The sequence below is a fragment of the Chiloscyllium plagiosum genome, unplaced genomic scaffold (genome assembly GCF_037043375.1).
Source record: "Chiloscyllium plagiosum isolate Xiang-an unplaced genomic scaffold, Cpla_swu_hap1 HiC_scaffold_10, whole genome shotgun sequence".
Taxonomy (NCBI): Eukaryota; Metazoa; Chordata; class Chondrichthyes; order Orectolobiformes; family Hemiscylliidae; genus Chiloscyllium; species Chiloscyllium plagiosum.
In genome coordinates this window covers 100,530,388-100,555,898 of record NW_028270148.1, presented here as the reverse complement: position 1 = coordinate 100,555,898, position 25,511 = coordinate 100,530,388, and the positions used below count along the sequence as shown (strand labels likewise).

The 25,511-nt window shown below is 46.6% G+C and overlaps 1 protein-coding gene across 15 annotated transcripts in view; it reads left to right on the top strand.

Annotated features, from left to right (window-relative positions):
* The window catches only part of syne1b (spectrin repeat containing, nuclear envelope 1b), a 629,476-nt gene that overhangs the window by 48,473 nt on the left and 555,492 nt on the right, over nucleotides 1–25,511 (top strand). For 11 of the 15 annotated variants that reach the window (XM_087991587.1, XM_087991592.1, XM_087991591.1 and 8 more), the window contains exon 1: nucleotides 13,797–14,232. The exons of 1 other annotated variant lie outside the window; for it this stretch is intronic. In XM_087991587.1, the coding sequence (XP_087847713.1) occupies nucleotides 14,154–14,232 (79 nt within the window). In that variant the 5' untranslated portion in view covers nucleotides 13,797–14,153. Of the gene's footprint in view, nucleotides 1–13,794; nucleotides 14,233–25,511 lie in introns of those variants that run through there. 3 more of the 15 variants (XM_087991597.1, XM_087991585.1, XM_087991593.1) reach the window with 2 other exon arrangements.

Genomic DNA, 25,511 nt, shown 5'->3' with positions numbered 1-25,511 from the left:
GTGAGCTGTGCTGTGCACATTCCAAGCCGGAGCCTGGTTTTCAATGGCTTTGCATTTCTTTTCAACCCCCATACCCCTGCTTCAACCTCCCCAAGAGTTGGCGCCATTACCAGTTTGGGGCTGGGGGTAGAGTGGCAAAGGAATGAGTGAACTGCCGTGTCTCAATTGTGTTTGGGTTGGTAGGAGGGGACAGAGGAATCTTTTCATTCCTGTTGCTATCATGGAATTCCTACTATGTGGAAACAGGCCATTCAGTCCAACAAGTCCACACCAAGCCTCTGAAGAGTGTCCCACCCAGACCCATTCCCCTACCCCTATTACTCTACATTTTTCCCTTACTAATGCACCTAACCCACACTGCCCTGAAATCGATGGGCAATTTAGCATGGCCAATTCACCTGACCTGCACATCTTTGGATTGTGGGAGGAAACCGGAGCAAACCCACACAGACTCGGGGAGAATGTGCAAACTCCACACAGACAGTCACCTGAGGCTAGAATCGAACCTGAGACCCTGGTGCTGTGAGGCAGCAGTGCTAACCACTGAGCCACCCGTGCCACCCTGCTATGTTGTGAAGATGTCTGTAAGACCAGAAGATATAGAAGCTGATTTGGGCCATTCGGCCCCTTGAGTCTGTTCCACCGTTCAATCATGGCTGATAGGTTTCTCAACCCCATTCTTCTGCCTTGTCCCCAAAACCTTTCAGCCCCTCACCAATCAATGAACTATCCATCTCTGTCTTAAGTACGCCAGTGATCCAGTGCCAAACATCACCAGTTTGGGGTGTAGCATCCTCCTGTAGTTTGCAGGGCATTTTGTGTGTGACGCAGTGACAGCGTGGCCTCCACAATGACTGACTGCTGCTGTTCTAAGAATGCTCTACCGATGTCATAGAACATAGAACAATACAGCGCAGAACAGGCCCTTTAACCCTCGATGTTGCGCCGACCTGTGAATTAATCTCAGCCCATCCCCCTACACTATCCCATTGGCATCTATGTGCTTATCCAAGGATTGTTTAAACCTCCCTAATGTGGCTGAGAAATGCCGTTTGCTTCTAATCATTGTTGCTCAATGGGTAGCACTTCTCTCCCTGAACCATAAGCTCAGCCCAGGTTGGGCTGAGCTTCCAGCGCAGTTCCGAGGGAGTGCTATAATGTCAGAGGTGCCATCTCTCAGATCAGATCTTACAGTGGCATCTGATCTGTCCCCTTGAGTGGATATTAAAGACTACACAGCACTCTGGGTAATGGTGGGAGAGAAAGAAAATCCGGTGAGTTTTGACATTAGAGATGGAAACAAGAGTAGGCCCTTCAAGTCTGCTCCACCACTCAATAGGGTCACGGTGGTCTGACTTTCCTCATGTCAACTTTCCCTGTACTCCTTGATTCCCCGATTGATCAAGAATCGACCCATCTCAGCCTTAAATATACAGGAGGACTCTTTCCTCCCCATCACTACTCCAATGCAAGGAGTTCTAGAGCCTCTGAGAGAACAAATCCTCCTCATCTCAGCCTTCAGTTGGTGCCCCTTTATTCTACCCTCTGGTCCTAGATATTGGCAAGAGTCCTGGCATCAGAGGAGTTGAGTTCTGTGTCACAGCCACCAATTGAGACTCTTAACAGTAATGTAATGGTGTACTGGAACTGACGGGCGAGAGAGCTGGTAGCTACCCCAACTTGGCTATCAGGCTGGGAGTGGAGTGCCCCTCTTTACGCCCCGACCTGGTGGGTGATTGGTGGGAGGTGGAGGGTAACAGCTGACAATAGCCATCACCCTGCCCTTGCTTTTGACCCCACAAGCCCTGCATATGACTCCTGGACCCCCCCCACCTCCCCCCACCCCGCTACTCTTCCCCCTTAAAGTGATACCTCCTGAACATGCTGCCCTGAAATTTGGCATTGCCATGGCACCAGCCTTTTGATTGGCCTGCAGTTGCAGGCAGGGGCTGTCCTAGGAAGTGATCCCGAAGGAAAGCCCAGGGAGTGGTCACTCATGGGGCCCAGTGGGTTAGCCATGCTGGCAGGATTCCTGCCCATGTTTACACCCAGCATCACACTTAGCAAACAAACAGACAGAAGATTCAACATCTATTTTCAACAGAGAACAGGGATATTGTCTCCAGCCTCCCAGCCAATATTTATCCCTCAGTGAACATTTAATAATATGGTCATGACCCTACAGCTGTTAGTGGGATTGTGCTGTGTGCAAGTTGGCTGCAGACTTTCATACAGTATAACAGTGGTACAATTCAACCATACGTCATTGTTTCTGAAGAGATGCCTAGTGGTCATGAGAAGTGTCATATAAATGCAATTTTTGTTGGATTTGATTCCACAAAAAGGAAAAAGGGGTAATGGGAAGGGAGATGGAATTAAAGTAGGCAGCTAGCATTAGGTCAAGCTGTGTATAGCATTTCACTCAACCTGCGAACACCCAAGTACATTTTGCAGCCAGCTAAATACTTTGACATGTTCGTCAATTTTGTTTAAATTACAAAGTATGTTTTATTCATAAAGGAATACACATAGGCACAAATGCATTTTGGTTCTGTACATGATTTGGAGACGCTTGTATTGGATTGGGGCGTACTAAGTTAAAAATTACACAACACCAGGTTATAGTCCTAAAGGTTTATTTGGAAGCACTAGCTTTTGGAACGCTGCTGCTCACAACCACCTGACAAAAGGAGCTCCAATTAAACCTGTTGGACTATAACCTGGTGTTGTGTGATTTTTAACTTGATTCTGTACAGTAGCAAGGAAACAAATAAACTTTGGAGTTTGACTCGATCCAAACAAAACAAAGGTATCTCTTACTTGAACCAGACTATATTTACATACATTTGAAGCACTGGGAGGCTCCAATAACTGAACGGATCCCCATTTAACTTCAGCTGAAGGACCTCAGACCGTGGTCTTTCCCCACTGTGTCTTGGCAGTATTTACCCCAGGCTTTATTGCGTCCCTCAGCACGTGGCCCTTGACTATGGAATGTGCCACTCTGCAACACTCGGTCGAGGTCAACTCCTCGTCCTGACAAGTTTCGGGCAGGCCAAAGAGTATCTTTCACCGGGTTGATGGTCCTCCAGGCGCAGTCAGTAGCTATCCCAGTGTGAGTCCTGGGGAACAGACCAAAGAGCACAGAGTCCTGCTTCACGGAGCTGCTCGGGATGACCCTCGATACAAACCACTGCATCTTCCTCCTGACTTCCTTTGCAAAGGCACATTCCAGCAGGAGGTGCATGACAGTCTCAACGGCCTCACGGTTACTCTGAGGGCAGCGTGCAGTGGTGCAGACAGACCGGGTGTACATGAAGGATCTCACAGGTAGAACCCTCCTCACCACCAGCCAAGCCATGTCTTTGTGCTTATGTAACAGCCGCTACGTAAATCAAAGTTGTTATTGTAGCACGGTCAGTGGCTGATTGTCTTTACACAAGTTAATCTCCTTCGGACTTTCTGCTGTGTGTGAAAACCAAACACCGTCTTTCGGCGAGACGGGGAAAGAGGGCGGGGCATCATGGCACAGATATAACTGACTCTTTTTAATATCAAACACTCTGACCAAATGTTTATGTTTTCACTATAAATTCCTTTTCCTGCAATGCAAATGATCATGGAATTACACTCACCTACCAGAGGTAGCACAGCAGCACCTCTGCTGGTGGGAGGATATAATTACAGCGTGACCAGTTTGCAATACAGAAGAACCTCAATTATCCGAAGGACACGAGTGGGAAGTATTTTGTTTGGTTAATCGAATGCCAGCTAACATAGTTAGTCAAGCATCGGTAATTTACAATTTTGTTCGGATAATCCGAAACTTGGTTATTCGAATGCCGAATAATCGAGGTTCCTTTGTATAAGGTGAGCGTAACATCCTACAATAGGAATAAATTGCCAGAAGATGTTGTACAATCCGTACAGTGCAGGGACAGAGCATTCAGCACATTGAGGCTGCACGACTGCCTGAAGAGCATCCCACTCTATCCCCTTAACCTGACATTTACCATCATTAACCCACCTAGCCTGCATAGGCCTGGACACTATAGGGGCAATTTAACATGGCCAATCCACCTAACCATCGCATTTGTGGACAATGGGAGGGAACTGGAGCACCCAGAGGAAACCCACGCCGACATCGGGAGAACATGCAAGTTCCACGTAGACAATCTCCCGAGGTTAGGATCGAACTGGGGTCACTATTGCTGTGAGGCTGCAGTGCTAACCACTGAGCCACTGTGCCACCCTTAAAGTACCTGGAGTGGTAAGATTTTTAATCTATGTGAGTGCTTAAAAGATCAATATCTTAATTAGGAGTGGAAAGCCCTAAATGTATTTGTATCTTGGTTCAAATGCACAAGTCCACTGAAAGCACTAGTCGTGACTGAAGCCCAGAAGTCGACAACTCATCACGTCGTGGGTGAGAAGATATCACCTTAACAGTATGGTTGTCCCTTTACATTTTTAGATGTGGTTTTTCACTGCTCTTCTGCAAGTGTCTTTTCTTGCACCTGTGCTGCTCCTCTGTTTGACCACGGGTGTCAATTCGAGTCTGTCCTTCCACCAGCTCATTCTGCTCCCGGCTCAGTAAAACCCCCAGCTCTTCCCAGCAGAGGCAAGGGCTTCAGATCGAAGTGAATGTTAAGAACAGGGACAGAAGAATCGAGTCTTTGGGAGACCAGTTGCCATGGCTACCAGTTGAAGGATAATGCAGCTTGGGTGGGAGTTTCCTGGCTGAAACACTGTGTTTGTTGTGGGCACACAGCTTGTAAGAAACTATGGTTACTACACGAAAGCAGCCAAGGTGCTACAGAGCAAACCTTGAGTGGTAATTAATCAGCCTTGGAAAGATTAGGGAAAAGTCAGAGGTTCTGCACAGATTTATCATCCAGGTTGCGAATCAATGTGAACGCAGTGGTCTCAAAGCTGACCGCTTCCTGATGGACAGGTTGAGTCTTAATGAGAGCAGTTGCTAACCTTGCTCCTTTTGGAGTTGGCTGGATTGCAGTGATCCGTGGATTCCCATTGCTACTGTTGAAGTGGGTTTTGAGAAGTTTGCTGTTACAGAAAAAGGCACAAAGGGGTCAAGATGTTTCCTAATCAACCTGTTAGGGAGCAAGCAGAACTTAAACCCAGGTCTCCAGGCCTAGAGGTGGAGACACTACCACTGCACCATAAGAGCCCCTTGAACAAGGGGTCAGCTCCCTTGATGATTAGAGCAATCGGGCTTTAGAATTCCCCTCTCTATAGCACACGTCTGTCTGCAGTTTCTCTGTGTCAGGTGAGCCAAGTTATTGGGAGGTGGTGGTATAGTGATAATATCACTGGATTTAGCAATCAGGGTTTAACATTCTGGGGTTATGGGTTCAGATCTCAACATAGCAAATACTGAACTATGTAACCAATGTTGTAAACAACCATCTGATTCACTAATGCCCTTAGGAAGTGCATGGTAATGTCCCTACCTTTGAGCTGGGAGGCCAGGGTTAAAGTCCCACCTACTCCAGAGGTGTCTAATAACATCACTGACTGGGTTGACTAGGAAATATCTGAACTCAGCGATTAATCCTTAAAAGTTAACCAGTCGTGAAATTTTAGCCCCTAAAACTACCAATGGAAATGAACCAGCCTCCCCCACGCTCTCGGACAGTACATTCCAGATTTCTTATTAATCTCATTGAGTCATATGGCACGGGATCAGACCCTTCAGTCCAACCAGTCCATGCTAACCATAATCCCAAACTAAGTTAGTCCCACCTGCTTTGCCCATATCCCTCCAGACATTTCTTATTCACGAATTTATTCATATGTCTTTTATTCATTGTAACTGTCCCCGCATCCAACACTTCCTTTGGAAGTTCATTCCACACATGAACCACTCTGTGTAAAAAAAGTTTTAAATCTTTCTCCTCTCATCTTAAAAATATGCCCCTTTGTCTTGAAATCTCTCACTCTTGAGAATAAACATCTACCATTTCATCTTATTTGTACTCTTCATGATTTTAGAAACCTCTACAAGGTCACTCATCAATCTCCTACGCTCCAACAAAAAAAATCCCAGTTTATCCAGGCTCTCCTTATAACTTAATCCCTTTGTTCCCGGCAACATCCTGGTAAATCTCTTCTGAACCCTCTCCAGCTTAGTAATATCCTTCCTATAATAGGGTGACCAGAACTGCACACAGTATTCCAGGAGAGGCCTCACCAACGTCCTGTACAACCTCAATATGACGTCCCAACTCCTATGTTCAGAGCAATGAGGACAAGTGTGCTAAATGCCTTCTTAACCACTCTGTTTACATGTGATGCAAACTTCAAAGAATTATGTACCTGAACCTCTAGGTCTCTCTGTTCTACAACACTACCCAAGGCTCGACTATTAATTGTATTAGTCCTGCTCATGTTTGTTTTACTAAAATGCGTTACCTTGCACTTATCTAAATTAAACTCCATTTGTGACTGTTCAGCCTATTGACCCAATTGATGAGAAAATTATTCCCAATTTCTCCAGTCTGTCCACAAAAGGAAGTCTGTCATGCCTGCAGCTATTTTAATGAATCTATTCTGTGTTCTGACCAACACCTTCACATCTTCAATGGTTTATGTTCATATATTCCTAGGTCCCTATGTTCCTTCACTTCGTTTAGAGTTGTATCTTTTATGTTATAATGCCTCTTCCTCCCAAAATTAATCACTTCACATTTCCTGGCACTAAATTTAATCTGCCATTTAACTGCCCATTCTATCAAATTGTCTATGACTTTCTGAGGCTGGGGAGGTTTGAGTCATAGGGAAAGGCTGAATAGGCTGGAGCGTAGGAGGTTAATGGGTGACCTTACAGAGGTTTAAAAAATCATGTGGGAAATAGATAAGGTGAATAGTGAAAGCTGTTTCCCTTGGGTAGTGGGATCCAAAACAGGAGGGCATTGGTTTAAAGTGAGAAGGGAAAGATTTAAAAGAGATCTGAGGGGAAATTTTTTCACAGAGAGTGGTTCGTGTGTGGAATGAACTGCCAGAGAAAATGGTGGAGGCTGGTACAGTTACAACATTTCAAAGACATTCAGACAGGTACATGAATAGGAAGGGTCGAGAGGGATATTGTCCAAATGCAGGCAAGTGGAACAGGTTTCGTTTGGAAACTTAGTCGGCGTGGATGAGTTGGACCAAGGGGTCTGTTTCCATGCAGTATGACTCTATGACTAAGTGATTCTCATCTTCCTGTTTTAGATGGCATTTGATTTGATTTATTATTTTCACATGTACTGAGATACAGTGGAAAGTATTGTTTTGTGTGCTAGCCAGACAGATCATATCTTATCATCAGTACATTAGGGTAATAGAACAGAATGCAGAATATTGTGCTGCAGCGAAAGATCAACTCTAACATGTGAGAGGCCTGTCCATAAACCTGATAACAACACAGAAGAAATTGTTCTTAACCAACCTGAATGAATAAGAACACAAGAACTTGGAACAGGAGTAGGCTATTCAGCCCCTCAAACCTATCCTGATATTCCGTTAGATCATCAGGGTGACACAGTGGCTCAGTGGTTAGCACTGTTGCCTCACAGCACCAGGGAGCCGGGTTCAATTCCAGCCTTGGGTGGCTGTCTATGTGGGAGCTTGTACGTTCTCCCCGTGTCTGCGTGGTTTCCTCCCACAGTCCAAAAGATGTGCAGGTCAGGTGAATTGACCAGGCTAAATTGCCCATAGTGTTAGGTGCATTAGTTAGGGGTAAATGTGGGGAGATGGGTCTGGGTGGGTAGCTATTCGGAGGGACAGTGTGGACTTGTTGGGCCGGAGGGCCAGTTTCCACACTTTAGGGAATCTAATCTAATCTGCCCCAGACCTCAATTCTTTCACATCTGCTCCTCACAGTCCTCAGTTCCCTAAGCAGAGAAATTATGTTACACTTGCGTCGAACTGTGGCTAAACCACATTGATAATATTTCACACAATTCTGACCTCCACTTTATAAAACAGACTGCAGAGAGTGTCAACATGATTTTGAAGGATGACATTGGGACTGTGCAGTTGTACGTCTATGAGGAAGGACAGAAACAAAGGCTTGGGGCCATTTTCTTGAGGAAAGCAGTGGCTGAGGAACAAGATAACTTTGAATACGGTGGATGTAGAGAAAATGTTTCACTTCTAGGGGTGTCGAAAAGTAAAGTTCATAAGTATATACAATGGAATAAAGAATTCACTTATATGCAAGGTGGTGGTGAGCATTTGGATCTTCTATCTCATGCAGTGAGTGGTTAAGGTGTATGGGCTGAGATGAGCACATGAGGTGGAAATGAATAAAAGATATGGTAATAGTGCTGGCTGAAGAGTATTAAGATGAGGTTTGTATGTTGCAGAAGTGGAGCACACTGACCAGGGTGACAGAGAGAGCCCCCCTGCTTTTAATCAGGTGTGCTGTGCTCCCATTCTCCAAATGAGAGGGGAGGTCGGACATTGATTTCAGTATCTCATTTGAAAGACAGCACATTCGCTTCTGCCGTCCTCTTCCAACATCGCACAGAGAGTATCAGCCATAACCTTTACACTCAATTCCGCAAGTGGGCCTCGAACCCTGCTGATGAAGCTAGCATTAGCTTGGCTCTTCTGCCAGCGCTGACCCAAGGCTTTGACTTCAAGTTTCTCTTTACACAAGCCAACCTGCAGGACATTTGAGCTTGTTGTCAGATTTTAAACATGCTTCAGGTAGTGAGTAAGATTCCCTCTCCGACAGATGATCTTGCGAAGAAACCGAAACAGCAGCCATCAGCTTAAGATGCTACACAATTGTTCACTGTTTGCTAAAGCTCTAACTGAACTTCTGAGCTGAATGATATCAGTGTAATAAGAACAAAAGACTATTGAAATCTCTGTAACGTTTTAATATACTACAGTAAGTAGAAAGGGCTTGTTGTTCAATAACAGTATGGAAAATGTGACACTTAATCTCCTGCCATTGATTCTCGGTTTCCTGTTGCTTACTGACTAAAATTGTTGCTGTAACTGGGGAATATGTAAGTTGTGTTAATGTGGAGATATTTACTTTCGAACAAAAATATAAAATGATCCGCTTGACGTTGTGTTGAAGGGACAACTGTTGGGAAGCCCAAATGCCACGTGAGGATGCCTCAGTTTTTGGGGAAAATTTGAGAGGGGAAGCTGGGTGAGTGGAAAGGGAGTCAGGAGAGTGATGACCAGAACTCCTCTTACACAGGTAGAAAAGTGACTCCCACAGGAATAGCTTCCTGCCTAGAGATCATTGATAGCGTTCATTAGACACTAATTACTCCCTTCAAATGAAGCATTAAACCAAAGCCCTCTGAGGACACTATGCTGAATAAAGTCAGCTATCCCCACGGTCCTGGCTGATGGTAAGAACACAATCCACATCACTGAAACAAATGTGAACTATGGTGACTGGGTGCCCAGCACTTTCCTGCCCGTGCACCCAATCTGGTGCCCATAATATTGGGGGTGAGTAAGGTGCACACTAGCTCAAACGCTCCTGGGCCTATTAACTGCAATGAAGGACCTCAATCCACATCTACTGCCTAAAAGAGGTGGGCAGTGGAAGCTGGGCGACAGTGGGAGGCAGGGGTCAACTTCACTCCCTACCTCCCCATCTGACCTTCAACTCCTGTCCCCTGCTCCATAAGGTGGCTCATAAGGCGGCATGGTGGCTGAGTGGTTAGCTCACAGGGCCAGGAACCTGGGTTCAATTCCAGCCACGGGTGATTGAGTGAAGTTTGCACATTCTCCCCGTGTTTGCGTGGGGTTCCTCCGGGTGCTTGGGTTTCTTCCCACACTCCGAAGACGTGCAGGTCAGGTGAATTGACCATACTAAATTGCCATAGTGTTAGGTCCGTTAGTCGGGGGTAAATGTGGGGGGGGCTAGGTTGTTCTTCAGAGGGTCGGTGTGGACTTCTTGGGCCGAATGGCCTTTTTCCACACTGTAGGTAATCTGGGGTGGCTAATTTCCCTCCCCTGCAATCTGGGAAGCACTGTGTAGTGTCTATGACTCCTTTCCTTGGGGCTGTTTGCATCCCCAGTGGGTGGTAACTGCAGGGTTCTGGTGCTGCAGCAACTGTAGCTCTTGGGCACAGGTTTTATTGGAGGCTGGAGGACTGCCCTCAGCTTTTTCAGGCCATCCACAGTGTATTAAAGTCAGAGCAGAGTGGGGACCTCTCCATCTTAGGTTGGTGCTGTTTTCCCCGGAGCATCGGAGGCTGAAGGACGAGTAAACAAGAAAGGCACACAGACCCATTGAACCTTATTAACATCTGAAGGGAGGGGGCTCGTATCAAAATTGGGAGAGCTGTCTCACAGACTGGTCAAGTATCAGCCTGACATATTCATACCCAAGGAGTCATACTTTACAGACAATAGCTGAGGCACCACACAGAACTTATAGAGGTTTATAAAATCATGAGGGGCTTTTCCCAGAGGTGGGGGAGTCCAGAACTAGAGGGCATAGGTTTAGGGTGAGAGGGAAAAGATTTAAAAGGGACGTAAAGGGCAACTTTTTCACACAGAGGGTGGTATGTGTATGGAATGAGCTGCCAGAAGAAGTCATAATGTCATAGAGATGTACAGCATGGAAACAGATCCTTCGGTCCAACCCGTCCATGCTGACCAGATATCCCAACCCAATCTAGTCCCAGCTGCCAGCACCCTCCAATATCTAGTGTTGGAGGCTGCTACAATTACAGCATTTAAAAGGCATCTGGATGGGTGTATGAATAGGAAGGGTTTGAGGGATATGGGCCAGGTGCTGGCAAGTAGGACTAGATTAGGTTAGGATATCTGGTCGGCATGGACGAGTTGGATTGAAGTGTCTGTTTCCGTGTTGTACATCTCTATGACTCTATGACTCCATCTCCCACTCTCTCCCACCCAAGGACTTTGGGTCTGACCTCTCTCCTTCCTCCCTGATATCTCCGATCCCACATTTTGAACCGGTGTGAGCAGTGAGAGATGGGCTGTTCAGGACGAGAGTAGGGAGGTCCCAGTCTTTAGAATGCTGCTTCCCCTGCTTCAGGCCATACCACACAGCGATTTGTTGCCAGTGACCCGTAGTTTCCCCAACCCAATCCGAAGCTTCCTTCTCACAGGCCTCCATTTCCCACGCGCCCCTCTGGGTGTCCCGAAAGGTGAAAGGTCAGAGTTCAATCACTGAGCATTACTCCTCTTCCCCGCTCCCACAAAATCAATGTATTTGGAGGAAGTGAATTACTAGCTGACTTGAAAGGAGCAAAGCCGGATGTGTGACCTGGCCTCGATTGAGGGACGAGTAAACAAGAAAGGCACACAGAAACCCATCGAATCTTACTAACATCTGAGGGGAGGGGGCTTGTATCAAAATTGGGAGAGCTGTCTCACAAACTGGTCAAGTATCAGCCTAACGTGTTCATACCCAAGAAATCATACTTTACAGACAATAGCTGCGGCACCACCATCAGTATCCCTGTACATCCTGCCTCACTGACAGGACAGACTCACCAGAGGTGGTCGATAGTTGAAATGGTTTTATCCCAGGAGTCCTCAACACTGACTCCCGATTCCATGATGGCATCAGGGTCAAGTATGGGCAAAGACACCGTCTGTAGTCCCCACCCCTCGGCTAATGAGCGAGGTTTCGTCCCTGTTGAACAGGGAGGAAGCACTGAGCATGGCAAGGGGACAGAAGGTACTCTGGGTGGGAGATTTCAAATGCCCACCACCAAGAGTGGCTCTGCAGCAGCACCACTGATCGAGTTGGTCGGGTCCTCAGGGACATAGTTGCTAAACTAGGTCTGTGGCCCTCCACCCCCAGCCTGATCCCATCGCCTTCCACCCCAGACAGGCAGCATCTGCAGTGTTCTGATGAGTGAAGGAGGAGAGTCAAACTTTCAGCCCGTGATAAGCCTGACTCCAAGCCTCAGGCTCTCCAGCAGCCAGAAGGCCTCAGAACCAAGAGTGGAGGCAGCCAGCTGTGGCGGTGGGGGAGGGGGGAGAGGGGCTGGTAGAGAGAGTGCATCTTGTGGGGAGAGGGGGAGGCGGCATACTGTGATGGCCTGGCACAACAGATGCTCCCTTTCCCTCCGGCGCCCTGGACAAATGAAGGCCCCGTGAGCCACGTAAACCTGGGTGGATATTACCCAGGGGACAGGGGATGGTAGTGGAGCCTGCTGTCAGAGACCATACTTCCTGCAGGAGGGAAGCAGAGCTGGGGGCAACAGAATGGTAGGAGGGGAGTTTGGCAAGGTTGACAGGGCGAGTGAGAGGTCAGAGACAAGAGGAGATCAGAAGGAGGCTCAGAAGCCTTGAGTGGTGGGAAATTGAAGCTGGTGACCACTGTCTTAATGGAGAGTGGGTGAAATTGGATCCAGCAGGTAGATAGCTAACCTCTGACCCCCAGGATCCAGGAGTCCTCATTTTCCTTTAGCTGCTGGAATTATCCAGGGTCCGCTCATATTGGGAGGTGGACCGCCTAGTGGTTTTATTGCAGGAGTGTTAATCCAGAGACTGAAGTAATGTTCCGGGTACCTGGTTTCAAATCCTACCTTGGCAGATGGGGGAATTTGAAACAAATTTTTTTTTTAAATCTAGAATTAATCATCTAATGATGACTGTGAATCCATTGCCATCTGGTTCACTAGTGCTCTTTAGGGAAGGAAATCTGCCGTCCTTACCTGGTCTGGCCTACATGTGACTGCAGATTCACAGCAATGGGGTTGATTTTTAACTGCCCTCTGGGCATTTAGGGATGAGCAATAAATGGCGGCCTAGTAAGGGTGACGCCCTAATCCTGTCAATGAATTTAAAAATAACTGGCACATATTGGGCATGGAATCTTATTGTAACTAAATTGTCAGCGCTCCTCCTTCTGGGAGTGGGTCACCTGCCCAACTCAGTTAAAGATGGGCCTGGGGCAGGTTTAAGACAGAATTCAGAACTTAGTGACATCCACATCTGTCCCAAACCCTCTCGACTCAAGGAGTTAAAATCTCTGCCATCCCAGTCTCTTGAAGACTTGTGCTGCCTTATGTTGCAAATATCCAAGCTCATACCCCTCTGGCATTAGTGGCCCAGAATATTAAAATAATTGATCACAGTACTCCTTATGTTATGGATAAATGGAGCGATTACCAGGTCAGCCGTGATCTAACTGAATGATAGGACGGCTTTGAGGAGCTGATTGGTCTCCTCCTGTTCTAAATCTATAAATATGAGGTAAAACCATGAGTGGTCAGACTGCAAATTATAGCTTTAAATCACCATTTGCAGTAACCCATTGATGTAGTGGATACAGAAGGTATTACAGTAGATGGTATCTCAGTCAGTTTGTGGATTATAAATGCTGCAGTCATTACAGGGTTCCCAGTTCACATTCCGAGCGTGTGAGCTGAATTCAAGATTTCTGTTAGTCCCACGTTTTGAATTTGATGTGTCAAAGAGAAAGAGAGATGAAAATAGTGCGTCGGTTTTTTCCCACCCCCCCCCCCCCCACCTTTGGCGTGTGAGAATGCACTCATTCTGCATCCCTGCAACAGGAGGCGCACTGTGGAAGCTTGTGGGAGCGATGTGAAGGGGTGAATTCTGTAGCAAATCCTGCCTGAGATGTGTTTCAGTCGAGCTATCACTGCAGCAGGAATACCAGCCCGCTGTCAGTCTTCTGCAGTCGGTGCTCAGGCTGTGTGTCTGTGTGAGTGTGTGTGTGTACGTCCCTGGACAAAGTCTGCTCAGAGTCCATCTGCCCGATGACTGGAGCTCTCTGACTGTCACGGTGACAAGAGGCAGTATCCTCCCGGAATGTCGGATTAATGCCTGTTACTTTCGGATCTAAGGCTTCGGGGTGGGGGGGGAAAGCTGCAGTGACATCGCCTCGGATCAAGCCCCTGGCGTGGTGAGAAAGTGGTTGGATTCGCCGGACTCCCCACCCCATCTCATCTTTCACAGAAACTGGGCGGGAGGAAGCCAGGGATTAAAAATCCCACTCAGCACCCGCCTGGGGTCACTCTGCACGTCCATGGAGGGGGGGGAGACACCGCGCAGGTGAGACCACGCAGGAGGACGTTCCCGCAGAATCAAACCCCGCCCCTCCCTCGGGGATCATTGGAATTTTAAAACATTTTACCGATTCATTGCAAGATGCGTCACACATAATGGCCAGCTGCAAAGGAGTCTCTGGCAAGAGGGTGACATCACTGAACCTAGTGACTGGATTCTTTCAGTATCTCCACGGTAAGTTGTCAATACGGCTGCTTCTGCTGAGGCTTTATAAAACCGTGTACTCACTTGGATGTGTGGCGTCCCCTCAGCAAGTGTAAGTGCCAGCACAGCCCAGCTCTCGGTGTGCAGTCTAGCTGAGGGCTTCAGTAGAATCGCGTTTTCACGGTCCTAGTGAAATACAGTCCAGCATTACGAACTAAAGACGACTGGTTAATGAAGCAGACTTTGCTTTATTTTAAAACACAGCCAGAAAAGTGCAAAGTGGAACCCAGTTGCTAAAATCAGGAGCTATCACTGAACCCAGTGGTGTTTTATCACTGAACCCAGTGGTGTTTTATTCCTGGGCACAGTGGTGTTTTATCACTGAACCCAGTGGTGTTTTATCACTGAACCCAGTGGTGTTTTATCACTGAACCCAGTGGTGTTTTATCACTGAACCCAGTGGTGTTTTATCACTGAACCCAGTGGTGTTTTATTCCTGGGCACAGTGGTGTTTTATCACTGAACCCAGTGGTGTTTTATTCCTGGGCACAGTGGTGTTTTATCACTGAACCCAGTGGTGTTTTATCACTGAACCCAGTGGTGTTTTATCACTGAACCCAGTGGTGTTTTATTCCTGGACACAGTGGTGTTTTATCACTGAACCCAGTGGTGTTTTATCACTGAACCCAGTGGTGTTTTATCACTGAACCCAGTGGTGTTTTATCACTGAACCCAGTGGTGTTTTATTCCTGGGCACAGTGGTGTTTTATCACTGAACCCAGTGGTGTTTTATCACTGAACCCAGTGGTGTTTTATTCCTGGGCACAGTGGTGTTTTATCACTGAACCCAGTGGTGTTTTATCACTGAACCCCAGTGGTGTTTTATTCCTGGGCACAGTGGTGTTTTATCACTGAACCCAGTGGTGTTTTATTCCTGGGCACAGTGGTGTTTTATCACTGAACCCAGTGGTGTTTTATCACTGAACCCCAGTGGTGTTTTATTCCTGGGCACAGTGGTGTTTTATCACTGAACCCAGTGGTGTTTTATCACTGAACCCCAGTGGTGTTTTATTCCTGGGCACAGTGGTGTTTTATCACTGAACCCAGTGGTGTTTTATCACTGAACCCCAGTGGTGTTTTATTCCTGGGCACAGTGGTGTTTTATCACTGAACCCAGTGGTGTTTTATTCCTGGGCACAGTGGATGCAGTATTCCACTTCCCTCCTGATTCTAACAGAAGCCTGTTGAAGGGCTTATGCCCGAAATGTCGACTCACCTGCTCCTCGGATACTGCCTGACCGGCCGTGCTTTTTCAGCACCACACTCTCGATTCTGATTCTAACAGAAGCCTCACTAATGCATGAGAAGGCTTTTGCAGTTTTATTTCACAAACCCTGTGAGGCATCAGCACAGTCCCAGGACTGTCTCTGCCCTAGGCTACACTGCTGGCGTGAACTCACCCCACTGTGGTGGGGGGGGGGGGGGGGGGGGGGGGGGGCGGGCGAGGTTTGTTAGGAACTTGCACTATTTATATGGTGTTCCAGGACCAGGGGGCTCCTTGGACCTACAAAGTATTACTTCTGCTTTAAACGAAGGGTCGGTCAGGAATCAGTCTTCTTCCAGATAGATCTTCAGCCCATCTGCAGTCTCGATCCCACTTCACATGGAATCCTGTTTGATCATTGCCCCTGAGCTTACTGAACCAAAGCTCTAGGATTGAGAGTGCCTTGATTTTAAAATTCACATCTTCAAGATGGGTGGCACGGTAGCTCAGTGGTTAGCACTGCTGCCTCACAGTGCCAGGGACCTGGGTTTGATCTCTGCCTTGGGTGTCTGTGTGGAGATTGCACATTTTCCCTGTGTCTGCGTGGGTTTCCTCCCTCAGTCCAAAGATGGGCAGGTCAGGTGAATCGGCCATGCTAAATTGCCCATAATGTTAGGTGCATTAGTCAGGGCTAAATGTATGGTTGGGGAATGGGTCTGGGTGGATTACTCTTCAGAGGGTCAGTGTGGACTTGTTGGGCTGAAGGGCCTGTTTCCACACAGTAGGAATTGTATTCTAATCATTTCGAAGCACCTTTATACCCTATGTCAGTCATCTGATGCATCCTCATTTTCAACACTCATCTAATTCTGGCCTGTTTCATTTCTCATATTTTAATGGCTTCACCATAGGCAGCCCCAGGCTGAGAAATTCCTTCTCTTTGCTTGTCCAAATGTCTCCAACTTGTTTAGAAAATTAATTCACAAGATGTAGGTGTCACCAGCTAGGTCAGCACATATTACCCCATTCCTAATCACATAAAGGGGAGTTGAGAGTCAACCACATCGCTGTGGGTCTGGAGTCACATGTAGGCCAGACCAGGTAAGTGTGGCAGATTTCCTTCCCTGAAGGGAATGAGTGAACCAGATGGGTTTTTTCCCAATAACTGGCAATGGTAATTAATTCCAAGTTTTTATCAAATTCAAATTCCGCCATCAGCCATGGTGGGATTTGAACCCAGGTCCCCAGTTTAATGATCATACCATTAGGCCATTGCTGCCCCACTAGGTAATACCACTAGGCCATCTCTCTCCTTTCTTATGACCCTCGTGCACAATTGTCTTCTCATGTGGCTCGGTCTCTGAATATACTTCTGTGAAGCATCTTGGGATGATTTACGAAGGTGCAATGTGAATGCAAGTTGTTGATTCCAGAGAATGGAGGAACTAAGAAGGAAATTAAGGTCAGTGGGTGAGCAAAGAAACTTCTTGACCTTTCAACACCATTGAGGTTGGGCTTTTGCGGGTTCCCCCTTCCCTGCTCCCAGGAACCTTCGATGTCCACTTCCTTATTCGGCTTGGGGACAGTCCACAGGGCATTGGCCTAAGAGTTTTGATTGCTCAGCAACCTCAGCTCGCAGCTGGTTCCTCTTCTCAGCATGATAGCTAAAGCCAAGTTTGACTGCCCCACGCGCCCCACCGACCTTATGGAGTTGTCCATGACCTGCTCTGTCCAACCAGCCCTCTGCAACTCTTCAATCGTCTACTCTTGTCTTCAACATCGCTCTACCCATTCACCATATGAGTAGGTGGCTCAGAGCTCGATGTGAGAGACCTGGCATCTTCTGGTTTCTGTGACTGAGTCAGTTCACCTTTCTGACTCTCCCGTTCACATTGAGTCTGAATTCTAAGATTAAAATCACTCAGTCTCATGTACGGAGAGTTAAACTCAAGAGGATTAAAGGTCAGGGTTAGACTTACCCACTCCACTGGGCACTTGAGCACAGCTCAAAACAGTCAAAAGTGAACCTGCTCTTTTGTGTCAATCAGACATCCCAAGGCACAGGGGTGGGTTGCTGTTGTTGTTATTGAGAGAATTGTTGACCATTGATTCATTGCTACTCAGCTATGGCTTCTCCCAATATATTGCCAAGGCTGGTAGCATTATGGTGTATGACTAAACTAGGAATTGCTACAACTCACTTGGGAAGGTGCACCGATTCTTGAACTCCACTCCTCCTGATGTGCCCACTTATCTGTCTGATGAACTCAGGTTAACTGACAAGGTTTCTGTATTTAATAGGAACTACTGAGTATTACAAATAAATTAACACATAACTCAGCTTCTACCTCAGGACCCTCCAACAACACAGCATCAATGTGGATTTTACCAGTTTCCTCATTTACCCTCCCCTCACCGTATTCCAGTGCCAACCTTCCAACTCGACACCGCCTTCATGAACTGTTCCACCTGTCCATCTTCCTACCCACCTCTCCACACCACCCTCCTCTCCGACCTATCACTATTACCCCCATCTCCATCTACCTACCATATTCCCAGCAACCTTCCCCCCGCCCCATCCCCTCCCATTTATCTCTCCATATCCCTCGACTCACAGCCTCATTGATGATGAAGGGCTCTCGCCCGAAACATTGATTCTCCTGCTCCTCGGATGCTACCTGACCTGCTGTGCTTTTCCAGCACCATACTCTCGACTCTGATCTCCAGCATCTGCAGTCCTCACTTTCTCCTATATAACTCTGTTTGTTGAAACTCTAGGCCCCTTTAAAATCCCTAGACACATGCACACCACAACACACACATGCATAGACACATCCGCACAGACACATACACACATACACACACTCACACACAGACACATGCATACACATAGACACATATGCACACGCACACACAGACATGTGCATTAATGCATGCACACACACTCACAGAGACATGTGCACATACAGGCACTTATGCACATACAGGCACTTATGCACACACATGTACACACATGCACGCACATGCACTCACACACACACACAATCAGACATATGCACACACACACTCACAGACACATGTACACACATGCACACACACACACACAGACACATGCACACTCATGGACACACACACAGACTCACAGACACATGCACACACGTACACCCCTACACACACCCACTCACAGACACATGTACGTGCACACACACACACACTCACAGACACATGTATGCACGCACAGACACACATACACACTCAGACACATGCACACACACACACACACTCACAGATACATGCACACACATACACCCCTACACACACCCACTCACAGACACATGTACATGCTCACACACACACATTGCAGACAAACAAATAAGCCCTGGGTGTTCTAGAGGGAGGAAAAGATACTGGGAAATCACAGTTCAATAGCACCAGTCCAAGGCTTTTCCTCTTTTTTCTCCCCAAAACTTTCTGTTCTCTGACCTCATACCTTCCAGGATCCTTCAATTCATTCATGGACATGAGGGGATTTGCACACTAATTGTTTAGTTTCACAGAGACTGGTGTGAGGCAACAGCTTCTATCAAATGCTGGGAGAAAATAAGTGTCTGTCTCCAGGCTCAAGTTACTTCACTCCTGCTTCTTCCAGTGTGGAGACCTTGGGCCTCTGTATTGTTCACACACACCAAATGTTCACCTGCCCAGAACCAATCAGAGCGCGATTGTCAGGCTGATGACCTCTGGTATTCACAATTGTTCACGATTGCACAAACCAATCAGAAATCTGTTGCTGGTCAAGTCTTGCTCAACACAGCCTGGTACTGGTCGGCATGGACGGGTTGGACCGAAGGGTCTGTTTCCATGCTGTACATCTCTATGACTCTATGACTGTATGTCACTTATCTCTCCTCCCTCACTCCTTGCAAAGCAGCAGTGTAAACACAGCTCACAATGAGTCCCAGTAACTGGGTTTTTAAGGTGCAGCAATTCCTTACATAGTCTATTGGCTTCAAAAACAGTTCTTTTGCTGTTTTAGTCCACAGTGAAAAATAAATAAAGATAAATGATGTGACCTTGACAGAATGATAATCTAGAGACATATGTACAAATGCCAACATGGAAGCTGGAATGTTTAGACTTGATGGATGAACATATTGAAAATGGAAAGTTGCTGTTGTCATTATTGCTAAAATGGTTGACCAGTGGTTCATTGCTACTCAGTCACAGCTTCTGCCAATATTTTGCAGAGGCTGGTAACATTATGGGATATGACTAAACTAGGAATTGTTACAACCCACATAGGAAAGTCCACCGATTCATGAATAATGGAGTGGGTTAATAACCCATTTTGTTTTGAAGTCCTTTGGGGACTATCTTTAACTGGAGTTGAAGACCAACATCAACGTGGTTGATCCTTAAATCCATCAGAAATGATCTCACGAGCCAATCAGTTCAGGACTGTCAAGTAGTAGTCTAGGTAATCAGTCAACACACACCCTGCTAAAATTTGGCAATCATTATTGCCTCGATCGAACTGAAAGTCTATAGAGCAATGGTCCTGCCCAATCTGCTGTCAAGGCTTGGATTGTGTAACAGTGTCATGCGAAGAGAATCAACCACTTTCACTTACATTGACTTCAGGAGCACCTGACTTCGAATGACAAGGCCAAATATCAGAAAGTAAGGTACCCACTCAAACCTGATACGCCAGGCATCCCCATCATATCGAGGCAGTCACAGTTGAATGGGGTGTGGTCCCGTAGCCAGAATGTCTGGTGCCCCCATTGCAGGGGCAAAGCCTCTCTGGAGAGCCTGAGTCTGGCTTGTGTTCCCATGGGTGGTCAGAGGGAGTGGTACCCCCAGTCACTGAACACTTTACTTGGTCTCCAGGCAGTTTGCAGCAGGACTCTCAGATCTAGCTTTAGCAATCAGCTATGTTCCCAGTGGAACCTGAGCAAAACCCCTCTGATACGCTCATTTCTGCCTTCTAGGTGGAACAAGATTGTAAGTACAATCGATGATTTGTTTTCAGATCTACGGTTAGTCATTTCTCTGTTCATTCTCAGATTTCACTGGTTTATTGTTACTTTAACACCTTTACCCTGCCCTGCTTTATTATAAGAAATTTCACAACAGCCAGAAACCTCTTGTGAGGCACCTTCTCTCATCATTAAAGCCCTCCAGTGCAGAGTGAGGCCATTCAGCCCATTGGATCTGCACCGACCCTCCGAAGAGCGTCCAGACCCAAGCCGCCATCCTATCCCCATACTTGCGCATTACCCATGGCTAGGTTTGACATGCTTGTACGCTGTGGGTAATTTAGCATGACCAGTCCACCCAACCTGCACACCCCTGGACACGATAAGCAATTTAGTGTGGCCAATCCACCCAACCTGTACATCTTTGGACTGTGGGAGGAAACCAGAGCACCCGGAGGAAACCCACGCAGACACAGGGAAAATGTGCAAACTCTACACAGACAGTCATCCGAGGCTGGAATCGAACCCAGGTCCCTGCAACTGTGAGGCAGTCGTGCTAACCATTTAGTTTCTGAGTGTCCAGTTACTTCACCACAACGGGCACACCATCTGAATAAATCTGCTCGAGGTCAGAGAGCTTCCGCCAGGCTGAGGCTATCAATCAGGGAGATGATGAATGTTGTATTGCAATAAACATCTACAGCATTTGATATCTTTTCAGGTAGTTATGGATACAGGGAGACTGGAAGGTGGTTGCAATGATCTTACTCGTGTCAGAGCTGACAGAATGACCAGAACCAGCTCACGGTCTCTAACATCTTCCCAAACTTGTAAAAGTCTCCAAAAGGCTGTGGAAAAAAAAGTGCTGCTTTCCGCAGTCAAAGCTCGTTGTAACAGGAATTATTTCTGGGCCTGTTATTTTTATCTCCTGACATCTTACAGTTATATTATCAAGGGAATCACTTGCTTTTTTATTTTTCGCTTACTAACGCTGTCCAAAAGGAAGTCTTTTGCTGCTCCCAGTATCTTTTGTAGCAAATGCCTCTAATTTCTCCTTTTGTCACTTAAGGAGACATTTCGACTTGGATTTTTTTGAAACCCCCATTAACCTTTAAGAAGTAAAAGAGGGTACTCTCGAAGCTGATTTCTGAGCAAGTGGTCAACCAATGGAACAGACTTCCTCGTGAGATTCTGGAAATGGGTATTGTTGATTCATTGAAATGCTAATTAGCTTGGTTTCTCACAGAAACTGCTATTTTGGGATGCAGTGTCTGAGCAGCTTGAGACATGATATAGATACAAAGAAAAAAGCTTGCATTTATAAAGCACCATTCACAACCTTTTATGCATTCAAAGCACTTTACAGTCAATATATGTCTTTAAATTGCAACCAGTTGTAATGTAAGGAAAGAAGGCAGCCAATATATGTACAATAAGGTCCCATGAACAGCAATTAAATACCTCTTTTAGATATTGGTTGAAGAATTCTTGTTGACCCGGACATCAAAACTCACTTCTGAGAGCGGCACAGGATTGCCAACGTCCACCTTAGAGCGTGGCACGTAGCTTGGTTTCGCACCTTGAATGACGGACAGCACCTCCCACAATGCAGTGCTCCCTCAGTACTTACACTGGAGTATCAGCCTGGATTATAGGCTCTTTGCTCTGGAGTGGGATTTGAACCCATGACTGTAAGGAGAATTATACCGTTTCTTCAGGTATCATTAGTGAGAGTAGGAGAGCTAAGTCCTGGTGGTATGAAATCACATGGGACTGCAGCCTGGTTCCATAGGGATCCAGAGAAGGTGTCTTGTCTTATGACTCTCTCTATACAGTTATGTTCAATTCAGCCTGCTCTTGTTCATTCACAAGAGTGTAGAGCTCACATAGAATCATTGACATAGAGTCTTAGAGACGTACAGAACAGAAACAGAACCTTCGCTCCAACTTGTCCATGTCGACCAGATACCCTAAATTAACCTAGTCCCATTGGCTTTCATTTGGCCCATAAACCTCTAAACCCTTCCTATTTGTGTACCCATTTGGATGTCTTTTCAATTTTGCAATTGTACCAATCTCCACCACTTCCTCTGGCAGCTCATTCCATACATGCACCACCCTCTGAGTGAAAATGTTGCCGTTCAGGACCTTTTTAAATCTTTCCCCTCTCACCCTTAACCTATGCCCTCTAGTTTTGGACTTCCTTGGCTATTCACTCTATCCATGCCCTTCATGATTTTATAAACCCCTATAAAGTTACCCCTCAGCCTCCGACGCTCCAGGGAAAACAGCCCCAGCCTCTTCAGCCTCCCCCTGTAGTTCAAATCCTCCAACCCAGGCAACATCCTTGTAAATCTTTTCTGCCACCCTTTCAACTTTCACAATGTCTTTCCTATAGCAGGGAGATCAGTATTGAATGCGGTGCTCCAACAGTGGCCTAACCAATGTCCTGTACAGCCGCAACATGACCTCCCAACTCCTGTACTCAATGCTCTGACCATAGAGTCATAGAGATGTACAGCATGGAAACAGACCCTTCGGTCCAACCTGTCCATGCCAACCAGATATCCCAACCCAATCTAGTCTCACCTGCCAGCACCCGGCCCATATCCCTCCAAACCCTTCCTATTCATATACCCATCCAAATGCCTCTTAAATGTTGCAATTGTACCAGCCTCCACCACTTCCTCTAGCAGCTCATTCCATACCCATATCATCCTCTGTGTGAAAAAATTGCCCCTTAGATCTCTTTTATATCTTTCCCCTCTCACCCTAAACCTATGCCCTCTAGTTCTGGACTCCCCAATCCCAGGGAAAAGACTTTGTCTATTTACCCTATCCAAGCCCTCCTAATTTTGTAAACCTCTATAAGGTCACCCCTCAGCCTCCGATGCTCCAGGGAAAACAGCCCCAGCCTGTTCAGCCTCTCCCTATAGCTCAAATCATCCAACCCTGGCAACATCCTTATAGATCTTTTCTGAACTCTTTCAAGTTTCACAACATCTTTCCGATAGGAAGGAGACCAGAATTGCTTGCAATATTCCAACAGTGGCCTAACCAGTGTCCTGTACAGTCGCAACATGACCTCTCAGCTTCTGTACTCAATACTCTGACCAATAAAGGAAACCATACCAAACACCTTCTTCACTATCCTATCTACCTGAAACTCCACTTTCAAGGAGCTATGAACCTGCACTTCAAGGTCTCTTTGTTCAGCAACACTCCCTCTGACCTTACCATTAAGTGTAGAAGTCTCTTTGTTCAGCAACACTCCCTCTGACCTTACCATTAAGTGTAGTGCTGCTTTCCCAAAATGCAGCACCTGGCATTTATCTGAATTAAACTCCATCTGCCACTTCTCAGCCCATTGGCCCATCTGGTCCAGATCCTGTTGTAATCTGAGGTAACCCTCTTTGATGTCCACTACACCTCCAATTTTGGTGTCATCTGCAAACTTACTAACTGTACCTCTTATGCTCACATCCAAATCATTTATGTAAATGACAAAAAGTAAGTAAAGCATACCTTCTTCATTATCCTATCTACCTGCGACTCTACTCTCAAGGAGCTATGAACCTGCAGTCCAAGGTCTCTTTGTTCAGCAACATTCCCCTGGACCTTATGTATAGGTCCTGCCCTGATTTGCCTTTCCAAAATGCAGCATCTCTCATTTATCTAAATTAAACTCCATCTGCCACTTCTCAGCCTATTGGCCCATGTGATCAAGGTCCCATTGTACTCTGAGGTAACCTTCTTTGTTGTCCACTACACCTCCAATTTTGGTGTCATCTGCAAACTTACTAACTATACCTCCAATGTTCACATCCAAATCACAGAGGGTGGTACGTATATGGAATGAGCTGCCAGAGGAAGTGGTGGAGGCTGGTACAATTGCAACATTTAAGTGGCATTTGAATGGGTATATGAATAGGAAGGGTTTTGAGGGATATGGGCCAGGTGCTGGCAGGTGGGACTAGATTAGGTTAGGATATCTGGTCGGCATGGATGGGTTGGACCGAAGGGTCTGTTTCCAAGCTGTACACCTATATGACTCCTAGGGAAAAGACACATGCTATTCACATTATGCATACCCCTGATGATTTTATAAATCTCTATAAGGTCAGTCTCAACCTCCTACACTCCAGTGAACAAAGTCCCAGCCTATCTAGCCTCTCCTTATAACTCAAGAAGCTTGACACCATCCAGGACAAAGTGCACTGCTTGATTGCCTTTCACCGCTGATGCTCGGTAGCGGCAGTGTGCACTATCTGCAAGATGCACTGGAGAAATTCACCAAAGATCCTCAAGAGAGCACCTTCCAAATCCATCACTTCTTCCAGCTCGAAGGACAAGGGCAGTAGATCAATGGGAACACCATCCCCTGCAAGTCTCTCCCCAGGCCACTCACCATCCTGACAGAAATATATCGCCATTCCTTCACTGTTGTTGTGTCAAACTCCTGGAATTCCCTCCCGAAGGGCATTGTGGGTCAACCCACAACACGTGGACTGCAGACGTTCAAGAAGACAGCTCACCCATACCTTCTGAAGGGCAACTGGGGATGGGCAATAAATGCTGGGCCCAGCCGCCGATGCTCATGTTTCCTGAGTGAATTTTAAAAGAGCAACAGTTAATACAGTGGTAGTTTGATTTGGAATTTGCAGTGTTAACATTTCACATGCGAACAGCAGCTGTGATTTATAAATCTCGAGAGGGGAAAAATATGCACTGGAATAAAATCAGCGATTGAAACAAAACCTGGCAGAAATCCGTGACAGGTTCAGCATGACTGTGAATAGAAATGGTTGAGGAGAAAGTGAGGTCTGCAGATGCTGGAGATCAGAGCTGGAAATGTGTTGCTGGAAAAGCGCAGCAGGTCAGGCAGCATCCAGGGAACAGGAGAATCGACGTTTCGGGCATAAGCCCTTCTTCAGGAATGGCTTCTTTCCTGAAGAAGGGCTTATGCCCGAAACGTCGATTCTCCTGTTCCCTGGATGCTGCCTGACCTGCTGCGCTTTTCCAGCAACACATTTCCAGCTGTGAATAGAAATGGACAGGTTGGAGAC